General features: G+C 29.6%; 1 protein-coding gene across 1 annotated transcript in view; it reads left to right on the top strand.

The window, feature by feature from the left end:
• LOC123301245 (sialoadhesin-like) overlaps positions 1 to 26942 on the top strand; it is a 333059-nt gene that overhangs the window by 245688 nt on the left and 60429 nt on the right. Inside the window, exons 4-7 of the mRNA XM_044883980.1 lie at positions 353 to 777; positions 2733 to 3118; positions 4282 to 4449; positions 24445 to 24579. Of these exons, the coding sequence (XP_044739915.1) occupies positions 705 to 777; positions 2733 to 3118; positions 4282 to 4449; positions 24445 to 24579 (762 nt within the window). The 5' untranslated portion in view covers positions 353 to 704. The remainder of the gene's footprint in view (positions 1 to 352; positions 778 to 2732; positions 3119 to 4281; positions 4450 to 24444; positions 24580 to 26942) is intronic.

The following is a 26942-nucleotide window of genomic DNA, read 5'->3' as shown; positions in this document are numbered from 1 at the left end:
CGAATAGAACGCAAGATATGGGCCAAAACGTACCAAAAGTCATTTTTCAAGATGACGGAGAAAGAGTTAATTTCCCGAATATGCAAAATCAGATTAAAGGTCTCCAAACCACATCTTTTGAATGAATGAATAAAAAAATTTAGTGTCAAAACGTTGTTTAGTGTGTTAGTAGCGTTTTCGTTTCCTTTTTCTATTTAAAAACATTCATCCATGCTACCACGCTACGCCTCCCACCTCTAGCACTTCAGTTCACTTTTTCCCTTAATACAAGTTTTTAATTAACTACAAATTACTATTGTTCTATTATATACGTTCACCAAAAATTAATGCATACTTCTCTCGTTTGTTATAGATCACCAATTAGTGTCAACTGGATTCTACAACTACGTCATTAGTCTCATCACCAGCAGACAACAACAGCAACAAAAACCCATTCTACCACCTCGCCAGACCGTGTGGTGTAGTTATCACTAACATTTGAGAATTCATTTGACAGTACATTAATAACACAGATGTCATATATGTAGGAGAATTGTATGCATATCTGTATACCGGGTGCCACTTACCTTAGTACTAGTTTTATCATAGATAGAATCGTATATCCAATAGTCTCATATTCATAACAGGCTGCATACCATCCTATCCTAGAATCAAATAAACACGAAAATTGCTTTCTCACGACAACAGCAAGTGTCGTTGAAAACATGTCAACGTATTTAACAATTTTTTTACTATGGTTACCATCAGCATTATTTGCAACTTCTAGTTTAGAAATACGTAAGTAGATATATTTTTATGTTATTTTTATTGTATTTTGACAGAGAAATAAGTTACGCTTTTTATTGTTTGGTATAAAAGGTGTTACAAGTTATAAAGGTTTGTAAAAATGTTAACATCTTTATCAAAAATTTATTAGTCTTTTAGCTGGTTGAAAACCCCTTTGAGGAGTTCAGAATATGCCAAACCTGGTGTTTTATCAAAAGTCCAGTGCCATTTGAGCAGGCGTGGGCGAGTTATTTTAAGTCAAAGCCACCATTGTTATAAGTTTAATGCGTGCCATAAAGTTTATTGTGTGCCTCTTTATGCAAGTCTGCATTGCTCATAGAGGAGGAAGCGAGACAAGTATACGACTTTTCTACCTATCTCAGTTTTTCTAAAAGTAATGAGATAAGTAGAAAAAAAATGTTGTCTCTCTGTCTTATTGGTTGACACTGGTTAGGGTATCACTGTCTTACTCGTATGTTAGATACAGAAGTCTGAATGGCTTCTCTAAGGCACGTTTGCCCATGGATGCTTTTGAGACACTCTAGAAAATTTTGGGATCAATTTTTTGAGAAATTGTGAGACTCAGTGACTTTCATGACTGCCCATAAGAGATCTATTCATGTGCTGCATTCTTCTGATACCCAAATGTTCGAATTCATTATCTACACAATACATCCTCGCTGGGACAGTTGGTCTTAGTTAGCGCTTAAGAATAATGAATCAGAGAAGAAGAATCTATTTCTCACTATTGTAGTTCTAACCCTCCATATATACCAAACTATTTCCGTTTAGTTTGATTGCTCGTCAAATCAAAGCTAAAAGGTAGCTAACAAATAGCTTGTTGGTTTCAAATATTTTAACATTTCTAAAATGATTAAATTCCCATTCTCGTTTTGTCACTTATATTTTTGCGATTACAGAATCACTCTTGCAATTACAATTCTTTAAAATTCATAACCAACAGCTTTATTTCAGCAAGGCATGTTACCACGACAATATAAAGAAAAAAAGTTTTGCCGTTGCTTCAAGCAATCTACACGGTAAGAAATGCATGGCGTTTATCTCAAGGCTATTTACATTACCCTATGGTGTTATTTACTTTGCTGTATTGTTGTAAATAACGCCATTTTGTATTGTAAATAACGCCGTATAATATGCAAGCGTTTTAATAAACGCCATTTATTTCTTACCGTGATACTTTGTTTGAACAATTAGTCGCTATATAAAATAATATAGAGGAGGGGGGTAGTTGGAAAGCATTTCGAATTTAATAAAATTTTTACAGACTATTGGGAGGTACTATCTGTCTAACCTAAGTTTTCGATCTCGAGGACCCTGTGCTAACTTGAGGGGGGACCTAAACCCCATATTTTGTGTTCTAAAGTTCATTACAAAGTTTTAGAACATTTAATTTGTTAACAAGTTGTAAAAATTGAATTTGGTAGGTAAAACGAATTTGTGGACACAATAATGGCTTAGATACAGCCGTTCAAAGTTAGCCAAAGTTTCTCGAAATGTAGAAAAGTAGCCGCCCTATAACTATTTATTCCCATCATATCTATGTTAATTATGTTAATCGCACATCAATATTAACAGCTAAGTACAACTATGACTTCAAATAATCTGTAAAAATTTCATTAAGTTCGGAATACTTTCCAGGTAAATAGTACATATCTACTGGATCAAATGAAACAATTTTCTAATTTTTTGTTTAATAAACGAATGTACAAATACATTCAAAAATTAAATTTATTAAATGGATCGCATTTATCAAATATTTGAAGAACAAATTCATCAGACGCATCTAAAGCTGAAGGGTGAAGCGGTCGTTAGGACTAAGACTGCTTATCTTTAATATTAATATTATTAAGTTTTTTTATGTTATTTCACCTCTGTCCTGCCTAGAAGATATTTTTTTATTAGCTTAGAATTGGATACTAACAAAATTGGAAACAAAATTTTTACAGAAAAACGTTCCGCATCATTATGGCCATACGGTGAAGGTATACCGCCACCATTGCCCCCACCTGGTAGTTCTCAATCATCATTAAATCATATGGACCATCCAGATGAGAGTGTTGCAGATCTTATTGACCATTTCGGTATTGAACATATCGATTTAAACGAATTAAAGAATTTATTAAATAATCATCCCAATGAAAAAGAAGTGCAACATGTAGTTGCACCTGCATCTGCAGCACAAACTAATCATGTAAATATTGGTAGTCCTACAGCGGGTTTAGTATATAATAGTGGTAATAATACGGTAACAAATGTTACTGTACAGCTGGGAACAACAGCATATTTACATTGTCATGTACGACATTCAGATCATGCGATCACAGGATCAGAGGTATGGAATTTTAAATCGGTATGGATAGATCTAAGGCCAGGTAAATTTTGGCAACTCATTTTGATATGGTCCAAAATTTGGAAACAAGCTTACAATATCCTATTTTCAAATATGATCAAATGCAACAATTAATATTCAAATATAACCCAATCATCTGATTCAAAAAAGTGGCAACCACGGAATGTAACGGAATAAGCTGAATTTCTTTACAAATGTTTATTTTGATTATACAAGTGTTGTCTCAAAAGTCACATATGGTCACGTGCGCGCATCCTTAGATATTCAAGGTCAAAGGTCGCGAAAAAAGTTTTATGAAAATCTCGTTTCCTTTGCCTTCAAACGTATAAACATTTAATAGAAAATTTGCAGAAGAAACCTGTATTCAATTTTTTGCTGAAACCTATTTTAAAAGTAGGCCCGTTTTTCAAATAGAGAGCGCAGAGGATAGGGCGCTAAGCTATGCGCACCTTCGTGCATGGTCAGTATTTATAAATATAAGGTATAAAGTTATTATTTTAGTAGTATTTAATAAATAATTTCGTAAAGAAAACCGAATACCAGGCTGGGATTCACGGTTGACTCGTGACTCACCTTCTATAATAAGGTTTTTTTAACCTAATTATTCATTAAATACTACTTAAATAATTATTTAATACTTTATATTAAACTAAAGTACGTTAAGCTGAGCGCTCTATCTTCTGCGCCCTCAATTTCAAAAACGGTTCAATATACAAAAAAAAGTTTCGGGCTAGTTTATAGAGAATTAAATCTTCTACAACTTTTATAAAAAATGTAAACACGATTGACGGGCAAGGAAAGCAGATATTATCAAAAAACTGATTTTTGGCGTGACCATATGTGACTTTTGAGACAACATCTGTATCAAAATAAAAGTTTGTACAAAAATTAAGCTTATTCCGTGAGATTCCGAGGTGAAACCCTAAGATGATTGGAGTAATAAGAAAATAATTTTATAACAGATGCAAAATTCATTAAAAATTACAATTTTCAAATAACCATCAATTTGTGCACTTAAAAATTTTTATGGGCCCGCTGAGAGAAGTGTAGACATACAAGTTTAATTCCTTGTTGAAATGAGATGCCAAAATGTACCTAGTGCTAGGTGAAATTTTTAATTTTTTTACATTTTTTGTTTTGTTTAGCAGCAAATTTCATGGATACGTCGTCGTGATTGGCATATTTTATCATCGGGTATGTTCGTTTATACGAATGATGAACGATTTCAAGTGTTGCATGCTGAAGGATCCGATGACTGGACGCTTCAAATTAAGTATGTTCAAAAACGGGATAATGGAACTTATGAATGTCAGGTGAGCGTCCTTGAAATAATTTTATGAAGTGGTGTATATGGTTGTTATAGGGTCCAGTAATATAGTGATGTCCCCTTTTTTAGTAAGTTATTTTCGACTTTTTTTATAATTTTTAGGTAACGAGTTAGATTTTAAAGTCTCAAACACTTCAATATGTTTTTAATAAAAGCGCAATTATTTATATATCTCCTTATTGGTACAAAAAAAATATACGTCTCAATTTCTAACAAAATCACAATCAATAACGTTTATTCGATTTTTAATGGTCTTTGAATGGCTGGCTAAGACAAAACTTAAGAAACACTAAAAGAAAATGTTAATATTACCAGAGAAAATCCACCACAGCCCTCGAAACGGCCATAACATCTTCGAGAACCATTCCTAATTCAATAAGCTTATGAAAGTAGCCACAGAGTGTCAGTAGATTTTTTAGATTGTAGTTTATTCAGAAATCAAACGTTTCTTTCTTGGAACATCCTTTACTTTGTAAATCGATATCTCTATTCTCTATTCTCTATCTTTATCTCTATATATTATAAATGCGAAAGTAAGAATGTTTGTTTGTTTGTTTGTTTGTTTGTTTTGTTTGTTATGCTTTCACACTAAAATTAGCGAATGGTTTTTAATGAAACAGTACAGAAATGTAGCTCATACTTCAGAATAACACATGAGGTATAATTTATAAAGATTTATTTAAAAAAAATTTAATCTGACATTTACTATTTTAAATTTTTACAGAAATCTGTAAATTATGGTTCAAAATGATGATTATAGATGGAGCAGGCAGATCTATAATCATCATTTTGAACCATAAATTAAAGTATTCTGTAAAAATTTAAAGTAGTAAATGTCAAACCATTCACGGCCAACTTTTCTGATATACTCAATGGATTTTATTTTACATTTTGACTATTTTACATTTAACAAAATTGAAAACTGTGTAATGCGGTGTTTTTTACTTTTGAGTCCAGTGAAACGGGCTGGTATCGGGCTAGTTACAAATAAATTTTACACAAAACATAAACATACGCTACAAATTTAGTAGAAACATGCCATTTCTCGGAAATCAAAAATTCGTAGTGAAAAATATCTCAAATTACATTATAATACAAAATATATATCTGATTTTATATATAAATCCATTCTTCAAAAATAACTTTTTTGATAATATCAATATGGCTGACAACATTTTGGTAATCTAAAACCTTAATATTATTATTTTATATTTTCGTATTTCTCATTTTCAACTTCCCCCCTTTCTTTTTTGTTGTCATCCTTTCGTTCTTTTGCATCCTCTCCAATAAAACATTTTCATAAATATCAAATGAACGCCAACACACATTCATGTAATATAATATAACATATATATGAAATTAAATAAAATTATATTGTTTATTTCTGGTCAGTTGAATTATCAGACCCCACAAAACCACTCTTACTCATAACCGGAAAATTTTTCGAATATAATAATATAAATTGAAGCTGAAAACTCGTTGAACAATCAACGATTCAATTTTAATTTCGATCTTATTTAAAGTTTTTATTTTTTAAGATCAAAGTCTAAAAAATGGCTCGGTACTCTGATCTTGACGCAACACCCATTAATTGTTGAGTTTCATTCAATCAACAATTCTATCTCTCTCCGACAACTTTAATTAACTTCACAGCCAGATTTTGATTTGTTTTAAAACTTGGCAGATAAATAAAGAGTTCGTATATTCGTTTCCAGATTGTATGCTTGTCATTGACAGATTAAAGGGAAAAAATTCAATTTGTCTGTGCAAATAACTTTTAAGTCCAGGTAAATTTGCAAGAGTATTGGAAGACGAATGTCAAATGATCTTGAAACTATAATTTAAAGTCAAAGTAACGGACACAGACAAATATCCTCTATTGGCCTTGACAAATTTTGGCTAAATAATTTTCTGTAGTGTTTTTTTTTTTTTTGCTTAGATGCAAAAATGACATTTTTTAAGTAGCATTTCCTCCGAATGCTAAGGATCGTTATTTTCGAAAGAATAATTTAAATAAAACGGTTTAGACTTTTAATGAGGACCAACTTTCTAACTTAAAGTGTTATATATCGTAATTCTATCCCTTACCTGTTATAATTTTATCCCTTAAGTGTTATATACATAAATTGATCTATAAATATAACACTTAAGGGATATAATTCTATCCCTATATATAAATCGATCTAGTATAAATTGATCGCAATCGGGAAAACTAGGTTCATTTTGATGTCAAAATATGATGTCTCGCATCAAACTTGACACCTTTTGTTTAAGAAACTTTTCGATTGGTTTCGAACTACAGAACTAGCAATTAGCCATAATACATTAAAATGGTCCACCCGGTATAATCGTTTTTTTTTTACCTACTAGGGTTTCTGATAATTTCTTTTAATCTGGTCACATTCCACAAAAAAAAAAAAAATAATAATAAAATAAACTATAGTGGCTTATGAAATGATTAAGCCAGTTCAATTAAATGAAACAACTAAACCAGTAGAATGACTAAGCCAATAATGGGCTATTTTTTATTAAGGTAGTACCTACACGAAAGTGATATTCCAAGAATTTCTCAAAACTCAGAATATAAAATATTTAATTCATAATACACTTGCTGTTAAAATTAGAAGATGATTTACCATGCCATACATGAGAATATTAGCAATTAAAAGTGACGCAATTTGTACGTGTACATGGGAGAAGTGTATAAAAATACACAAATTTACAAATATTATATTTATTTACCAATGAATGACGTCCACCATCTCTATGAAAAACTAATATAATGTAGAATACTATATTTAGAAAATATATAAATAAAAATAAAAATTATTTACCATATAGTTTCGATAAAAAACTTAAATAAATAACTCGTTTTAGCGATGATTTTTGTGGAAAAGATATGAAGACTAATGTTAAAGGCATATGTCATAGTGTGTGTGTTTATATGTATACTAGAATCAGTAGTGAGGAACTACAGTCTTTTGAAAATAATATATGGTATATGTATAATAGTCATAGCACAGTTAATGCACTGAATGATAGTATTAGTCCAAAACTTTTTGACTGGACGGTCGCGGAGGAACTACCTTAAACAGTGCATTCACATATTAGACCAGTTTCAGTATCATTGTAAGTTACTATAGTTCCTTAATATTTATTTTAAAGCCTGCTTAATAGTTTGAGCCTGGTAGTTCTGCTTAAAAAGGCACCGGTTGTAGCTTAGCAAAGGACTTTCCCATTAACCATATGACAAAATCGTCAAAAATCTTGATTTTTACAAATTATTTTTCAAAAGACTGGTAAAAATAATCAAAAATTTACTTTATTCAAAATTTAATATTTTTTCTCATAAAATACCATTTAATTATTAAGGTTGGAGCGCACATAAATTCATACTGTATAGTAAGTACTAATATACACATGGCTTCATTGCGCTTCCACCTTTTATTAGAAAAAATAAAATCTACGTACCAACTCTAATCAATAATTTCCGTGTAAGCAATTACACTTTGGAGCTGTCGCAAATGAATCGATTTTTAATTAAGGATATTGTTAGCTTCGATTTCAAAGCGTTATTACCCACACGGAAATTATTGATTGCAGTCGGTACTTTAAAATACTATTCTACTTTTTTTGCAGGAAAATTTGTTTTTATACTTTTCAGTGAGCTTAAGTCACACATATAAGTGCCTATATGTAAGTCAAAGTATCTTACCTTTTTTTCAAAATCGATAATAAAATTAGCGGAGCTATCGTATAACAAACATACAAACACAAATAGTTGAATTGATAACCTCCTCCTTTTAGGCGGTTAAATAAATAACGATTTAATTTGCTTATAATATAAGGGCTTATTTATTTATTGTGAAAGTTTTTATGAAACAACATTGTGTAACTTGTTTCAACAATATGCCATAGTCTGCGAGTGTTTGCAGTTGTTGCAAACGAAGTTCTATGGCCATACAATTTCTTCGTGTTTTAATTTTTCTAAATAAATGAGAACATAATGGACATTGAACACTCAACAAAATTACGTATATTATATATCTATGATTGTTAAGTATTATCTTACAACCTTAATATATTTTAAATGAAATTTAAATTGAAAATTTTGCTTTGAAATGATTACAAATCCAATTTTAGTCTCTGTATTTATTAGACAGATTTATACAGGGTCAACCGTTACCTTGATCACAATCTTTGACATACATTAACTTTAGTATACTTGTATTCATTATTATTTGTTTTGTTTACTTTAATCATGTATACGATATTTATTTGCATCAAAGACTTTCGATTATAATTGACGATTTTAATATGATACATACAGCGTAAACTAAATATTGACAAATATCTTGCCTAGTAATCTTAATTAAAGAGAATTCAAAAAATACACTCGAACCAGGAATGTATTCAGTAAGCATATGTGAATAAAAAAAAACTTTTCCAAGAGTTTTATAGTTATTTTTCGTTAAATATATAATCAATTAATTATTGTCTATGCAAACTTAATAATAAAAATAATAAAAACAAACCCAAAAATAATTATCGTCACAATTTACGGAATTCAAAATTTATTTCTTGACAACACATTTTCAGATAACATAATTCAATTCAATTTCCAAATTACAATTTCTACATTTTCAATGTCAAGAATCTTAAAAATGTGCGGAAAATAGTTTTATTCATTATTAACTTCCCAATTGTAATTGGTCCGATTTTCGAAATCGAAATTTTCAACATATCGTTACGTTTCATAGTTAGGATAAATATTAACACTAATTTGGAGAAGAAGTATGTGTGTGTGTGTACGTAAGTACGTAGATCCGTAGACATTTTTTTCGTCGTCGATATCGCGCGAACAAAAAAATGATATTGACTTCGTTGAGATGTCGATCGGTGCGGATTAAAAGCAATATGATTCGAAAAGAATTTCATAACATTAGATCGAGTCGTTTCGAGTAAGGGCGAGATTTTTCTTAAATTTTTTTCTGACTGATATCACGCGAGCAAAAAATGACATCGCGTATTAACGGCAATATGATCCGAAAAAAATTTTTCGATTACGTCGTTTCGAGTCGGTCGAGTTTTTATTTTTTTAAATCTTTATTATATTATAACTTTTTATTATACTGGGAAGTTCTTCGTGTGAACCTCAAGGGTCGCACCACACTCTATCGACGGCTTGTTTTGGATAAATTTTAAATTGAATTGTTGTTATTTAAACAAACTCATTAAATTGACACATATTTCATTCCCAGGATAATTAAGACGAAAAGTGAGATGATAATGGATAAATAGCCTTTTATGATAGGACCCTGCCCGCTTTTTTAAGATATTGCGCACTTTCACAGCCCCTCTTCAAGTTTAAATGGCAATGATTCAAAATTTGTATGTACATTGAGTCAATATTAAAGAAGTGTCCTTTAGTAGTGCCAATGTAACCCCTAAACGGACAAACCGAATTTGATGATCGGGTGAACCAATAACAACTAGGCTTCTTTTCTAACGGATTAGAAGATTCGGTTCATCCCTTTAGAAGCTACGATGCCACAAATGAATCAATCAGACATGATTTTGTGACATCGTAGCTCCTAAACGGATGAACCGATTTTGATTTTTGTTTGAATGGTAATTTAATCGAAAGTGTTTCAATAACAACTAGAAAAAAGGTGCTGATCTTCAAACGGCCGAGAAGATTTTCTAGAAATATAACTAAGAACACTCTAAATCAAATTTTCTTTCCAAATCTGTTCACTAGATCTAATTTTATTTTACCATTAAATTATTTGTTTTTTTTAGCATTATTAAAAATTTTTTTTCAGGCTATTAATTCCATTATTAAAGTTATTTTGGCAACGAAATATCATACGAAATTTATATCATTTGTCAATTTGTATGTCGAAATTGACAATGCATCCTGTACATTTATTTCATGTGTTTCGTTTAACAATAATATGTCGGTATGTTATGCAGCAATAGTTAGGTATAGTAGTAATATAAATCGAATTTGTACGAAAAATTAAATTAACTTTATATAAAACAATCGTATTACTGTGCACAACTATCTAACGAATAGATGATAAAATTTTCTAGTATTTTTGTGTGTGTGTTTATATGTGTGTATGTATGGATGCCATTGTTTTTGTCTCTTTCATTTTTAGTCTCTCAACATTAGAAACAAGAAACTAATATTGATTTACCCTTCAGTGGATTTTAAGTAGTCCATGTACAATGTGATTTTATTTGTTCACGCGTTACATAATCTATTTATTTACTTTGGAAAATCGTTAAGGAATCATGTTAGGATTTCACTTCGGAATCTAACGGAATAAGCTGAATATTTGTACAAAACTTTATTTCGATAGTACAAATGTTGTCTTAAAAGTCTCACATGGTCATGAGTCAGCTTCCATAGATATTCAAGGTCAATGGTAGCAAAAATAAGTTTTTTGAGAATATCTCGTTTCCTCAATCTTCGATCGTTTTAACATTTATAATAAAATTTATAGAAGGTAAAATTCTTTGCAAGTGTCCCCGTTTTTGACTAAGATGATCGGGTTAATACTATGCAAGATCATTTAAATTCAAATTATTTTACTTGCACAAAGAAATACACAAATTTTTGAAGTATTGAGTTTTCAATGAAAATATCCATTTTGATAATTCATTAATCCATTCACTATGACTAGTTTCGGTTTGACACCCATCGGTACTATTTGTACACAGATCGAGGTTTCTCACTAACTTAATTTCGCTTGTACAGATACGGGAGTCGTTTTTCTCATTTATAGAAATTTAAAACAAACCCAATGTTGGGTAGTTCCACGAAATTGAAGATTGGATCATAGAAGGGATTTGTTAATATGAACATTTGCTACTTATAAAGGTACATACAAGTCCAGTAGGGAAAAGAAGGAAAAACGAATTTCTCTTAAAGAGGTGTTAGAGGGTTAAAATGACGAGTCTAAATTATGAATTCTCGCTTATCCAGATGGCAGTCACCTTGATTTGACTGTAATCGTAAAACACATTTAAACAGCAAGTGTATTCTTCACATGTGATGTTATAGTAATAACAATTATAATGTTTTAACTGGTGCGATTTTAATGGCACAGAGATACGTACTTATACCTATGTATCGCCCTCAACTCAAAAACCGATCGCCATAAAATCAGGTTTTTGAGTTAGTAATGTTATGATAATCTAGTTTGGTAAAAGAGAAGGTCTATTTTACTGTTTTCTACGTAACGATACCGCAAAAGGTTTATTTGCTCCGACGATTTTGGGTGACCTTTCAGAAGCTACAGGTCTAATTTTTAATGAATCTGTTTGTTTTTTGTTGTTGCATTTTTTAAGCAAAAATAACTTTAGGAAATGATTTTTTCTTAAATTGGACTTAAAATCATTTTCATGAATTTTTAAAATTGTTTTAATCCCTTTGAAACAATTGCGAAAATCACAAAAACATTTTGGCTTCGGAATTTGATAAAATTTTATTGAAATTAATTAATTAATTTGTAATTTTGATCCAAGAAGTCCAATAATCTGAAATTATATTGAGATATCATCTGAAATTATATGTCGTATTATGGGGTTTAACTGTAAACTGGTTTCTTTTTACGATTTTAATTCTTACTATATTTATTGTTATTAGCTTTGTATGCTTTATATTCTATTCATTTGTCAAAGCTCACAAATTTTGGTTTTGGTAAACAAAAGTAAACAAAGTATGGTAGTTGAATCTGTAAAATCCAATTCAAGTGTAGGATTCCTAGTTATTTTGATTAACTCTATATAAATATATATTGTATCATTTAAGAGCAAATAAAGTTTATTATTATACTCATGCACGAATAGCTCTAATTTTGATGTAATTCGTACAACAACAAACTCTAAACCTAATTTGTAATAACCAGAATTTTGAAACAACCCAATATCAAGGAGTATAAAGACAAATACTAATATCTTAAAGAGCGAAGGTAAAGATAAAGAAAAAAGTGGTTGAAGTATCTTCATAAAAAACATGGCCTTAGTTTTCGCCACATATATTTTATACTCAGGACATTTTTTTTTTTTTGTATTTTATTATTATTATTATTTTCTTACATTTTCAACAACAAAACAACAAAAATTCAAGAACGAATTATAGACAAATACTCTTTTGGTTTTATTTGGTTTATTAGTTTAAGGAGACTGCGCAAGTCACTATATGAAAATGCATTTATACTACTGATAAATTTCCCAAAAATTTTTTAGACTTTATGGACTATAAAGTATGTTTATAATTACAAACTTTTATGAAATCTTAATTGATAATACAAGTTATATAGAAGCTAATTACTCTTGCCCATAATGCACTAAATTACAGGAGTTCTTTTTTTATTTAAATAGGTTCAGTATCACGTACTGAATGTAAATGCACAAAATCCTTACAAAAATAGACGGAAGAAGTGCCTCCATTCTAAGGAAAACCGTTTTAGGCTATATCTCCATAGCCGTGCATTTTAGACCAAAAATGGTAATAACCTTTATTGTTGATAATTAAATAACCTACCTTTTTTGTAAATTAATTTTTGTTTGTATCACTAACCGTTTATGACTTATACGACTATGACGATTTACTTATTGATTATTGGATCGATATGTCTTCTAATATATGTTTAAACAAAAAAATGATAATAACTTTAGTTTTAAATCTACAAATTTCCTAAAACTTTTACTTTAAACTTTTCTTTCTAAAATTAATATTTATAAAGTTATAAGGCGTTTAATGTTGCAACCACCGGGTGCAACATTAATAAAAAAGAAGTACACATGGTGTAATGGTTAAAGTTGCCATATTATAAACAGCAATTCTGTTCCTAGTGATTATTTTCACTTGCTGATTAAAGATTTCTCTGATAAATATTTTGCAATGATAGGTAAATGGCGATGGTCGCTTTTCTCTGTAAACACACAAAATGGAATACCCGGTATTATGTGAAAAAATTGTCGATTCACCCCAGCTACATTTTTTTTAATCAGCTAGAGAATAGGTCCGTTTTATAAGATACTAAAAGTGTTCACAGTCTCCTTAATAACTTTCTGGTTTTTTCATATATTGTACTAGTACAGTTTTTCCCATTACTTTCTTCCCTCGTCACCCTGTTTTTGTAATCTGTTGTTTATTATTTCTATTTTTTTTTTTTTTTTTTTTTTAATAAATAATAAACAATATTATTTTTGTTTTTACGTTTGTTTTTTCTCTACTTTGTGTGTTCAAGGGTTTATTGTAGTATTGTGAGTGTGTTGTCAATAAATTTTGACTTATTTATATATATGTTATTGAAAAATTATTATTATTTAATATATTTTGAAGGTTTTTTTAGGTTTTTCTTTTCTATTATTATTTTTTTATTTGCCAATCGTTATAAAGTGTGTGTTTATAACGGGGAAATGATTGCATTTTTATTTTTTATTTTTTCAATTATTTACACTCGTAACTTCGTTTTTTTCACTTCTTGATGTAATATTGAAAATCGATGTTTAGTTTTCTTTACCATATAAGTCTCCTGATTTTTCGTTTAGTTAAAAAATGAGTAATTAGGTGAGCACTATGTATTGATTTAAAAACTTGTATGTAATAATATAATAATAGTCAATACAAAATAACAATTTTGAAATGTGATACAATTGGAATAAGTCAATACAAGTATTGAACCCCAATTTAGATAATACTTAAAACTTAAACAGACTCCATTAATGAGTTAACAACACAGATTAAGCATATTTAAACATTACTTGAAAGTAGAATAGAAAAAACCAGAGCAAAATTGCCAAATATTTGAGCGTCAAAAATTAAACAACACAAATTAATAAATAAATAAATAATTAAAAGAAAAGAAGAATAGTCAATGAAATAAAATAAAAAGGATAAAATTCTTACTTCAAAGCAATGTAAAGAGCTGCAATGTATGTATGCTGGCGAAACTTATTAACATCAAGCTCCCAAATTAAATAGAAAAATTGGGGTACGATCCTTAGTCGTACTGATGAATTATTTAAATATTTTTCAATAAATTTCGATTTATTTATAAGCTCTTGACTAATTAAAATTAATATTATGTTATATTTTTTTTAGGTTTTTATACCATGTATATGAAATATACCAAGGTATACTAAGTTTAGTCAGAAGTTTGCAACGCTTAAAAATATTGATACTATGAACAAAATTTAGGTATAGTTGTTCATAAAATCACCTAATTAGTCCATTTCCGATTGTCTGTCTGTCTGTCGTCTGTCTGTCCGTCTGTCATCACGATTACTCAAAAACGAAAAGAGATATCAAGCTGAAATTTAAAAGCGTGCTTAGGACGTAAAAAGTGAATTCAAGCTCGTAAATGAGCAACATAGGTCAATTAAGTTTTGGGTCCGTAGGATCCATCTTGTATACCATTAGAGATAGAACAAAAGTTTAAATGTAAAAAATGTTCCTTATCAAAAAATTAACAACTTTTGTTTGAATTATTTTTTCGTAAGCATTACTGTTTACCCGTGAGAGCACAAATTATGTGTAAATTGTATACTATGTAATATATGGGAATATCAGTTATGTATGTGTGTACATGTATATGTGTAATGTGATAGAGTAATCAACACTGACTATACATGGTATTTTAACAATTAACTCAGTCAATTGTTTGTTTTCACTCGTTATTTTTATTATCATGTTTTTTTTTTTTTGAGGTCGCTTTTAACATCTAGGTCGTTAGCGACCGCAGAGATTTATACATTGTTTACATGTTTAGCTATAAATATGTTATTGTCCTTGTTCTTAATAAATTTGAAGAGGCCTGGGAAATATTTGGGATTATTAAGGATTTCTTTGGCTTCCGAGGGTAGCCCATTTGTATTTATTTCATGTTGGTATTCTTGACATTGTGAAAATGTGTGATTCACCTACATTATTGAGTTGCAGTGTGGGTATTGGTTTGGGTTATTTTTTGTTATTAGATGGATATGGCTTATGTTTGTATGTCCAATCCGTAGTCTAGTGATAATACAATATTTTTGTCGGTCAAGGATTGGTAGCTTGTCGAAAATAGTATCACGTATTCCATGCAGCTTAAAAGGTGGAAGTTGAAGCCATTTTTGGTGTTGCATTATTACATGATGGATGTGTTTCTTAGATTCACAATGTGTTATTGTTTGATTTATTATATCTTCATTAAGTGTATCTTCCTTAGCTGCTTGGTCAGCCAATTCGTTGCCTTGTATTCCTTGGTGTGGTAGGATCCATGCTAGTACAACACTGGAACCTTGTTTTATTGTTTGGTTTATGATTCGCTATGCCATATGTACAAGTGGATGGATATATTGTGAGTGCTAATGGCTTTCAGTGCGGAGTTTGAATCGGCATAGAGGACGTTCTTGGATTTGTAATTTTTGGTTGCAATGATTTATGTATGGATTATGGCTGAGATTTCACAGGTTTATTATTTTTGTTTCCCCAATTATTTTGCCCTTTACAACGAGAAAATGATTGTATTTCTATTTCTATACTTTTTAAAATTATTTGATAAAATTAATTTTTTTTACTAAATGTGCCCATTAATCCAATATCAGCTTTTCATGATATAAGGTAGAACATTTCGAAAAACGGGTAAAATGTATCGGTAAAGTTGTGAGGATGTTTATCTGCTATCGTGTCCGCTAATCAACGGTATTATGTGTTCTAATTCTTTATTTAAATTAAAATATTTTTAATAAACAATAATTATTATTGGAAAGAGGTTTCGGAGATCGAATAATTCATTCAATATTTGGTAGTACTTAATAATTAATTAACAACACTAACATGAATATACAAAATTTAATCTTGTATGTAATGATTAAGTTCTAAAATATCCTTCTCAATTATTATCACCCCAATTCTAGACAATAACATATATAAAAACTCTTTCCACTGCTTTCACCAAATTTTGCTATACAATGCTGTTATTAGAGAAATAATTTAACCCAACCAGAGTATGTATCATTAACATTATAAGCGAATTTTCCATGCGGGTGCTATCGAAGAATAAGAAAAATGTTTTAGCAATTTTTGAGAAGTATTATAAATACTAGATGTAAGTAATCTACCAGCTAGTAAATGTTTTAAAATTTGATAAATCCCCGGTAGAAGACTTAATAACTTTTAAACGAGTGAACTGATTTTCATGTAACTTACAGTTTTGCCATGTACTCGCCAAGCCCTTTTATTTGATACCTCACTTGGGTTTATTTGAAAATATTATATTCTTCATCCCCATTTTTACTCTTAGTTTTCCCTTGCGTCGGAGGTAAAAAGTAGACGAAAATAATCTTTGAAGCGGGTTGTAAATCGTTTCAAATTGGCGGGTTGTATATCGAGCTTACTCGATGCAGGTCTTTGAGTTTTTGAAGCGTACACAAACCAATTTAACATTTATACATACAGAGTAAACCATTTTAATCTAGTATGGCTAATAGTTCGTTTTGTAGTGGGCCAATTAAAAATAACTTAAACAAAAGTTGCAGAGTTTTAAGGGAGACACCATGTTCTGATATCAGATGGGTCGTCAGTAATTCGCCGGTTTGCTTTACTAATCAATTTAGATCCTAAAAGCAGAGATAGAATAACACTTTAAATTAGAAAGTTGGTCCTCATTAAAAAACGAACATTTTTTTATTACAACATTTTTTCTTAAATTAACTTTCGAATCAAATGCGACTTAAAAATATTGTTATTATTGCATTTAATCAAAAGAAAATACACAAGCTTCAGAAAAATTAAAAGACCATGACAAAAAACTATATCTAAGGAACTTTATACTCTTTCAATTTTTTTTCTTATTTCATAAAAGAAATTTTACATGGTCTACATTAATATACCATTTAAACTTTTTTTTGTTGGAAAATTTTTTTATCGTATATCTTGACGATGCACTTTGACTGTATTTTAGTTAGTTTAGAGAAATTTCATTCCTCAGTTACGTTATAAGAAGTTTTGCTTATTCTGAAAAGTATGTAGGTATATTTAAAAATTCACAACAGTGTACAGGGTAGCCAAAAATTTGGAATCACTATTTTTATTTTTGGTAAACTATCCTTCTTTTTTATCAGTTGGTAAAATGTCACTAAGAAAAGTTACTCGCAATTAACAATTAATTACATCCATCATCCAAATTTTCACGATTTTCATTTACACTTTTCATATATATTTTAATATTTTACTTCATTTTCATAGTAATTTCTTTCATACTTATATTTATGTAAGTAAAATTTATTATTTTAATTAAATTTATAAAGAAAAAATTCATAATTTAAATTTTTAACTTTATTTAAAAAATTTGAAATGACACCAATGGTTGAATATGAAACACAGTTGAAACTGAGTATCATTATTTTAAAATTTTTATTATGTCATCTTTTTTTTACCCCCAAACTAAAAAAGATGTTTTATTAGTTTGACCACTATGCATGTGTGTCTGTCTGTATGTGGCATCGTAGCGCTAAACGAATTAACTGATTTTGTTTTTTGTTTCGTTTAAAAGGTAATTTAATAAAGAGTGGTCTTAGCTATGTTTCAAGTACGAGTTTAGCGTTACGTACCCGAACAAACTAAAAAACTGGCGATGATTTTCAAAATCGGCTCAGTTTGAAAAACTTTAAGAAAAAGATAATTTAATGGAGAGTGTTCGTAGCTATGTTTCAAGTGCGGGCTCCGTACTCGAAAAATTTGTCGGAGGTTTTTAAATTTTGTAAATTCCACTTGTTACGTATACAAAGTAAATTAGATCTTAGTAAACACTTGAAAATTTTTTAGTTGCATACGTATAGAAACGACATTCATAATAAGTTAGCCAGAAGATTAAAACGATTCGATTTGTTAAAATTGCAAGGACTACTATTAAAATACTATAAGTTTTGAAATATTAACTTAGATGAATTTTAAATTTTCACTAATTAACTTTACAAAAAACACATAAATATTTATAAACAACACAAAAAATAGCAATGTTTGCCACATAGAATCATTCAAAGTTTTGTACGTGGTAGGGACAATAAAATCGATGCCAGCGCTTCCAGTGAAAAATTTTGGCGATACAGAAGGCTGTTATGACTAATTTGCAATTCTTTACATGTTAATGTTATAGAAAATGTCAAATTGAAATTATTGAAAAACACTAATTAATTAAACTTAATGCATTAAAAATTGTGAAAATAAGAAATCAAATGGGACAAATATTATTTTTCAAAAATAAATTATCGTAATTATTTATTTAAATTTGTGAGATGATAATATTAAATTTTCAATGTAAATCATAAATGCAATCCAAACAATTATATAATTAAAGTAGTGTATCGTTACCATGGAAACGCCTCCAATAAAACTCACGCACGATGCGGTATATTACCACGGAATCACCCTAAAATATGGACATAAGATTAGCAACGTTTGTTAGACGGGGATAACAACATAGGACTGAGAGATTGGAGATTGGATGTGAAACTCAACTCTGTAATATAGATACAAAATAATAAATCGTCCCAACCTTTTGATGCAGTATTTATGATTTAATTGTACTATATTTTCCCCGGGTACTACATTTTCCCCTATAGTAAAACTGTTTACATGTGGGTGTAGTACAAATAAAATAAACAGTAAATGAACAAGGTATATTGTAAACGATGTAAACGATGAGGGAATTTGATTGATGTCTGGTGGGTTATTTTATATAATATCATTCTACCGTAAATTATTATTAATTAAGCTATCAATAACACAATTTCTATTTATTTAAGTTAAACATCAAGGTCATCTCTATATATTATAAGTGCGAAAGTAAGCATGTTTGTTTGTTTGTTTGTTACGCTTTCACGCTAAAACTAGCTAATGGTTTTTAATGAAACTGTACAACAATATAGCTAACATATCAGAATAACACATAAGGTATAATTTATAAAGATATATTAATTTTTAAAAAAAATTGAAAATTAATTTTATTTGACATTACCACAAATTACAGATTTCTGTAAAAGTAGTCATTTGACATTACCGTAAATTACAGATTTCTGTAAAAATAGTCAATATAAAATATTTCACGGCCATCTTCTCTGATATACTCAATGAAAAATTACTATTATACATTTAAAAAATAGAAAACCATATATATATTTTACCTATGTAAAACAATCCTTACCAATATTTCGAGTGTTATAGAAAGGGGGAATTTTATAAAAAAAATATGTCGCATCTCGTTATCAGATGGGTTAGATCGAGCTTATACCGTCTCTTCTACAACTAAGTTCTTCTTAAAATCTATAACACCACTTACAAGTTACAATAATCAGGATTATTCTAAAAATTAAATTCATAATTAACGAAGATGATGACCTGTAATAAAATTAATGATAATTATTAGAATTTAATTTTATCTAATATTAATTGAGAGAAAGTAACAAAAATTGTGTCTCATTTTCGCTCTTCGGCATCAAAAGCAGATTGGTAATAAAATTCCATTTCAATCAGATGACTGAAATTGTGACTATTTGTTTTGTACATTTTGACATTATGATCTGAACGGGTACGATGATCCTAATTCAAATCCTTCTGAGCCATCGTTAGAAAATCAGTTAATCCCTTACATAAATTACGTAAATTCTAAATCAACGCAAATCAAAATTTGTTTATATTTGAAACTTTAGATGATGATGCTTTTATCAACGAAATCTTGCAAAATGGTCCATATTGCCATCATAATAGGCAGGGTGTTTACCTCATTGACTGATACAGTATCTCTGCCAACATAAAATCAGGTGTGATCGATTCGTTTGTGACATCGTACCTACTAATGTGATAATTATTTTAATTATCCCATTTATTTTTTTATTTTAATTATTTTTTGTCTTGTCTGATGACCTACTTAGTCGTTTGACGATCATCATTGCCTGTTTCCTAGTTCATTTTGGGTAGGGAACAAAATCAAGACAGATCGATTCGTTTGTTGTACCAAAGCTTCTATACGGATGAACCGATTTAGATTTTTATACCATATTTATATGAAATATTGATGCTGTTACAACGGCATCAAGGTAACTTGATGCTACAAAAAAAATTTGGTATAGGTATGGAATCATCTAATTAGTCCATATTCGGTTCCCCACCCGTCTGTCCGTCCGTTTATAAGGAAAGGATTGACGAAAAAAGATATCAAGCTGATTTTTTTACAGCGCACTCAGGACGTAAAAAGTGAGGTTGAATTCGTAAATGAGCAACATAGGTCAATTGGGTCTTGGGTCCCTAGAGATAGAACCGTTAGAGACAGAACAAAAGTTTAAGTGTAAAAAATGTTCCTTCATCATAAAAAAATAAACAACTTTTGTTTGAAACATTTTTTTAAACATCACTGTTTACTCACGAGGACACATATTAGATGCAAATTGTATAGTATGTATTAATATGGGATTAACAGTGTTGCATGTGTGACATGCATGTATATATAATGTGATAAAGTAATCAACATTGCATATACATGTTATTTCAACAATTAACTCAGTCAATTGTTTGTTTTCACTTGTTTTTCTTTGACAGCTAATTTGATCAAGACTGTTCTTAGTTATGTTTTAAAAAAATCAACCCATTCTTTTGAAGATATGACCGGGAGTTTAAAAGATTAAAGCTTTTTTTCCAGTTTTTCAAAGATAATTAACACTAAAAATCACAGAACTCTTTATGGTAGTATACTAACACAATTACAGGAGATATATTAAATTACATTTATAGAGTTTATTAAATATAAATTAATTATAACGTGTAGCTTTGTAAACTTCATCCAGATTCATATAATATAATATAATATATAATATAATACATACATATATATATGTACAGTTAAATCAACTTTTCATTATAGTCATCATCGTCTGTCTATTGTAATATAATCCTTACCAAATATATCCTAAGCTTCTTAAACAAAACCCGAATACATAATTATATATTTTGAGTTGTGTCTAAATAAATATACGATTATTCTTCATTTGAATGTCTATCTGTATATGTTTTATACATTCATTTTCATCAACTATGAATCATCTTTCATAAAACTACTCTTCTTGTAATTCCAATCCTTTAACACAATCCTTTAACACAATCCTTTTTCCTATTATCTGTGGGAGAGAGTGGCCATGAAAGAGCCATGTAATGAAAGAGGCACTTGAAGTTTTGTTAAAGGACTGCCAAAGTTTTGTGAGCGTCTCTTTTGCTGCAATTTAATAACTGAAGCGTCTTTTAAATATATTCAATCCTTAAATATATTCAATCCATCAGCACCCACGTCAACCATTCAGTAATCTTTAGTCGTTGATGAGAAATTTACACACGTGTTAAATAGTTCGCGCGTTAACTTTTCTTTAATTTACTAAGTATGAATTTGAATAAGTAACTAATTTTAGAACAAAATTAAAATTATCATAATTATATATTCTTTAATAGGGAATATTCACGAAATTTAAATTTGGTTCAAATATTTTTCATCCATGGCTGGACCAACTACACCATTATTTTAGAAAATTAATATATTTTTAATCACATAAAATTAATTAATAAAAGTACAAATTCAGTGAGAGAAATTTAAAATTCTAAAACGGCAATTCAAATTTTTAAACGGACGTGACGTCATAGGATGTGACTTGTCAGATTTGTTGGCATACTGTATGGTATTAATTACTTATATTTTGTATGACATTACATTAAATTATTCTACGACTTTTTATTAGAAAACTTAATAATAACGTGTGTAAATTCTGTGTTGTAAATTCATTTCTTAATAGTGTAAATTATACATTGAACTGTCACCAATTGGCAGGTCATATATAAATGTGTCATCAATAGAGACCGCCAAACAGACTGCGTTTAAACTTCTCAAAATGATTCTCTATTTTAAATATTTTTACACTTAATAACAGCATTTTCAAACAGTATTTATTTATATTTTTACTATGTTATAACAGTGTAAACAATCAATTAAAAATTTAAAAAAAATTCAGCAATATTCTCTATTATACTGTAAACATTAATTAAATTAATGCTTCGCTTATTAACAATGACACAATTCTCACAGCAAACAATTTATTTTAAAACTGTAGACGGGTAAAAAAAAATGAAAAATTCATAATTCGAAAACAGATAAAACTATATGAAGATAGAAAAAATTTCAACCACATATATCATTTGAAAAATAAAATTTATGTTTTAAATCGAGCGTGAGTAAAATACTCATATCGCGATTGCCGACGGGTTAGAAACAGTAAAAAAATTTAAAGTAAGCCTTTCAAAACATGGTTTTTTCATGTCCACTCTTCCCTGGTTTGTTTTGACTAGGTTAGGTTAGGTTAGGTTATATTGGCTGCCCACGAAGGATACACTTAGGCTATTGTGATACCATATATGTGTTTTACCACCTTCCCGCTGATAATTTCATTTATCAGCTCCTCAATTTCTGAGGCTGAGTGCACCTCCTTCATGCATATACCATGCACTACACCAGCCCATCACAAGTATTAATTAAATTAATTTTGTTGCAACGGCGGGAATCGAACCCGCTACCGTAAGCATACCGCGGACGGAATTGGTTATGCCTTAACCAACTGAGTTAATAGAGCGACTGAGCTTGTTTTGACTAAGCATTTTATGAAAAATATGGATAGGTTCAAAAAAAATCAATATATCGAAAAAATTCCCAGTATAGGAAGTTGTTGTAATTGGTTATACCATCTTTTCCTTCCTTAATACGCATCATCAGTTACTTACCATTTGTAAATTTAAGAATTTCACGTTTACTATGAGCCAAATAAATTTTTTTTAAGTGGCAACAAAAAGTTTAGGTACTACAACATCTTTACCTCTTACAACAACGCGAATATTTTCTCTAAGTTTAAAAATATCCTATTTGTAATTGAGAAATTTAAACTGAAAATATCTAAACAAGTGAAATAAACAATTGACTGAGTTTTCTCGAATTTGGAAACAACATAATTTTCCCCGAAAATTGATCCCCAATAATAATATGGGATATGTTTAAAATGAAATTTAATTCATTTAACTCACTATTTGAACCTACTATTATACTTTTTGAGAAAATTGAACCCAAATTTTGACTTTCAAGGAAAAATAAAGATATTAACGAAAAGTCCTATATCATTAATGATTATTCGAATAAAAAAGCTGCAAAAGCATTTTCTTCTTTCTTCTTACAATTTTATCATTTATATCATTTTGGATTTGTAAAACTAATATTATTTGGAGACACTCCGTCTGTCTGTCCGTAAGCACGATAACTCAAAAACGAAAAAAGATATCAAGCTGAAAGTTTTATATCGTGCTAAGGACGTAAAAAGTGAAGTTCGTAAATGAGCAACATAAGCCAATTGAGTCTTGGACCCATCTTGTAAACTGTTTGAGATAAAACAACAGTTTAAGTGTAAAAACTGTTTCTTATAAAAAACAAATTTTGCTTGAAACATTTTTTGTAAACATCACTGTTTACCCACGAGGGCGCTAATTAGGTGCAAATTTTATAGTATGTAATAATATGGGAAAATCAGTTACGTGTGTGCGGCTATTTAAGAGTGGACATCTTTCTTTACTTACGTGACGTCAAAAAACAAACGATTGTGTCATCAACACTGTCTATACATGGTATTTCAACAATTAACTCAGTCAATTGTTTGTTTTCACTTGTTATACTTATATTAGAAAATTTTAAGTATCCATATTGTACTCAAAAACCAATTATTGTCCCAAGTGATTATATAGAAAAAAAAAATCCTTATATAATTAAAACACTATATCCTATATAAATATACACAATATCCTTTATTATCGACCATATACACCACCAACCATAAAACTATACATATATAGTTTAATTATTAATTATAAAATAATATTTATATTTAATTATTATTATGATTACAGTTAGCAACAGGAACTGGTATTGTATCGTTATTTGTAAATTTACAAATAGTTGTACCGGAAGCATTCATATTGGGTTCAAGTGAACGACATGTTGATGCTGGCAGTGTAATACGTTTAGTTTGCGTTGTTGAAAAGGTTAGTATGTGTTTACTGTTACTGTTAGACGAAGAAACGAAACACTAAAATAATCAAAGTTTGAGCAGAAAGTCGAATTTCAAATTTCAAGAGCGTCAGATGATTTATAAGAAATTAAAAATATGCAATTAGCATACTTAATATGCATTTTATAATTGGATTTCAAATTGACCGTAAATATTAAATTCACAATTCGATTAACAGTGATGAAAATGATTTCAAGTTTGTTATACGGGGGTTTTTGGGGTCGCTTAACACGAATATTGCTATAGAATTGGTCTGACAGGCATCTGGTGCTAAAGGTAAACGGTTCTCCTTTGTTTCCTGGAGTTTCGGGAAATTCGTTATGTAATCGATCTAAACTCGTTACACGGGAGCTTATGGGGTTACTGAACACAGATATCGTGGTAAAATTAGTCTCAGAGGTACCTGGTGCCCAGGATGAATGGTATCCCCGTCGCCCCCTGAAGTTTTGGAGAAATTCCTCATATAATCAACCAAAACTCGTTACTCGAGGTTTTTTGGGGTCGCTGAGCACGAATATCGCGACAGAATTGGTCTCAGAGGTACTTGAGGCCCAGGATAAACAGTATCTCCGCCACTACCTGGAGTTTTGGAGAAATTCGTCATATAATCAGTTCCAACTCGTTACTCGGGAGTTTTTTTGGGTCGGTGAACAAGAAAATCGCGACAGAATTTGTTCAGTGGTACCTAGGTATAAAGGGTAAACGGTTCCTCCTCTTGCATTCCGTTTGCACAGTTTATTTTGACAAAATTTTCAAAACCATGTTTAATGAGTAATATTATTAAGAATTAGTCTTAAACGCTGAAGTTATCTTCTACTTCGGTCGCCTTCTCTATGCATTCAAGTTCAGTAAAATTTGAAACTCTCTACGTTGAAACAGTGGCAGCCCGCACATTTTTTACATGCAACGTTACAGACTTTTTTATCTATTTCATTTTTGTTATCTTGAACGTTTCTTATTTTATATTTTGCTTACTTTATATTGTTTTAATTACGAGTTACTTGAGTTGGTACAGTTCACCTTGGGCACCAGGTACCTCTGAGATCAATTCTGTCGCAATATTCAAGTTTCCGTGTAACAAGTTTGAAATAATTTTCATCTCTATTAACCGAATTGTGAATTTAATATTTACGGTTAATTTAAAATTCAATTATAAAATGCATATTATTTATGCTAATTGCATATTTTTAATTTCTTATAAATCAAATAAGGTCACAAAATTTCCTGGCGGTCTAATGAATCGAATGCCGAAAACCGCATTACAATCCGACTTATTGCTCAAATTATTATTTCTTAGTTTCTTCGTCTATATAATATATATTTCTATATTTACTATACACTACACTTTATACACGTGGGCAAAGAAACCTTCGTAAAGCTAATAAACGTATACTATGTTGATTTTGAAACTATTCACAGGTGGGTTCCAAAGAATCCTATCAAAACCAAAAAAAATTTGTCAAATTCAATACACAACCAGAAAGTGGTACTTTTAGATTTCAGTATCTTAAGTATCTAAATAATATTCTTCGAAAAAGGTCAATTTTTCATTAAAATTTCATTATTTATGTTTATAATATCGTAAAAATTTCAATTAATTTAAATTTTATTAGTGATTTTTTCATTCTTAATCATTTTCCTCAAAAATAGCATTTTGGTACATTTTTAAATCCTTAAAAGTGTTTTGAAGTTCCTGTCTTGTGTCCTGTTACATTAATTTCTAATGTTTCTTTTAAAATACAATTCAAAATACAACTATTTTTCAATCCAAAGTGGCGGTAGTGTCAGTCTTATTTTGTTTTGTGGTGTCAGTTACGATTAATTTTTCTAATAAATTTGATTCTAAAATATTAAGGTTTAATAATATTTTACCAATATCCAATAATTTGTTTATGTAATTTTGGCCCAATAAAATATAAAATCATAAATCCTAAATAGAAGAGGGTATACGAAGTTTCAAACACTTTCGAACGCGACTTCCTAATGCATGTAAAGTCAGTCAGTCACAGGTATATTTTGTTAAATAAGTCATATATTATAAAGTGTTACCTATCAGCACAGTTTTTACTACTGAGGGATAAGTGTAGAATCATAAAACTATACTAAAAAAACGCATTAACCTAATAGTATTCATAATAAGACGCAAAATAAAACGCATTTTTTGTCGAATGTAGTGTCAGTCACATATTGAATCACTTATCGGAACATTACTTGGATTTAATGTATCATTAAATTAATAGGGCTTCATTAAATAATTATCGTTTGTATTTTTATATTAGGCAAACTTGTAGAAAATAACATGTACTTTAATTTATCTTCTTGGCTTTTCTTCATCAA

This window comes from Chrysoperla carnea, chromosome 5, assembly GCF_905475395.1.
Source record: "Chrysoperla carnea chromosome 5, inChrCarn1.1, whole genome shotgun sequence".
In the NCBI taxonomy this organism is placed as follows: domain Eukaryota; kingdom Metazoa; phylum Arthropoda; class Insecta; order Neuroptera; family Chrysopidae; genus Chrysoperla; species Chrysoperla carnea.
This window is presented reverse-complemented; position numbering and strand designations above follow the sequence as displayed.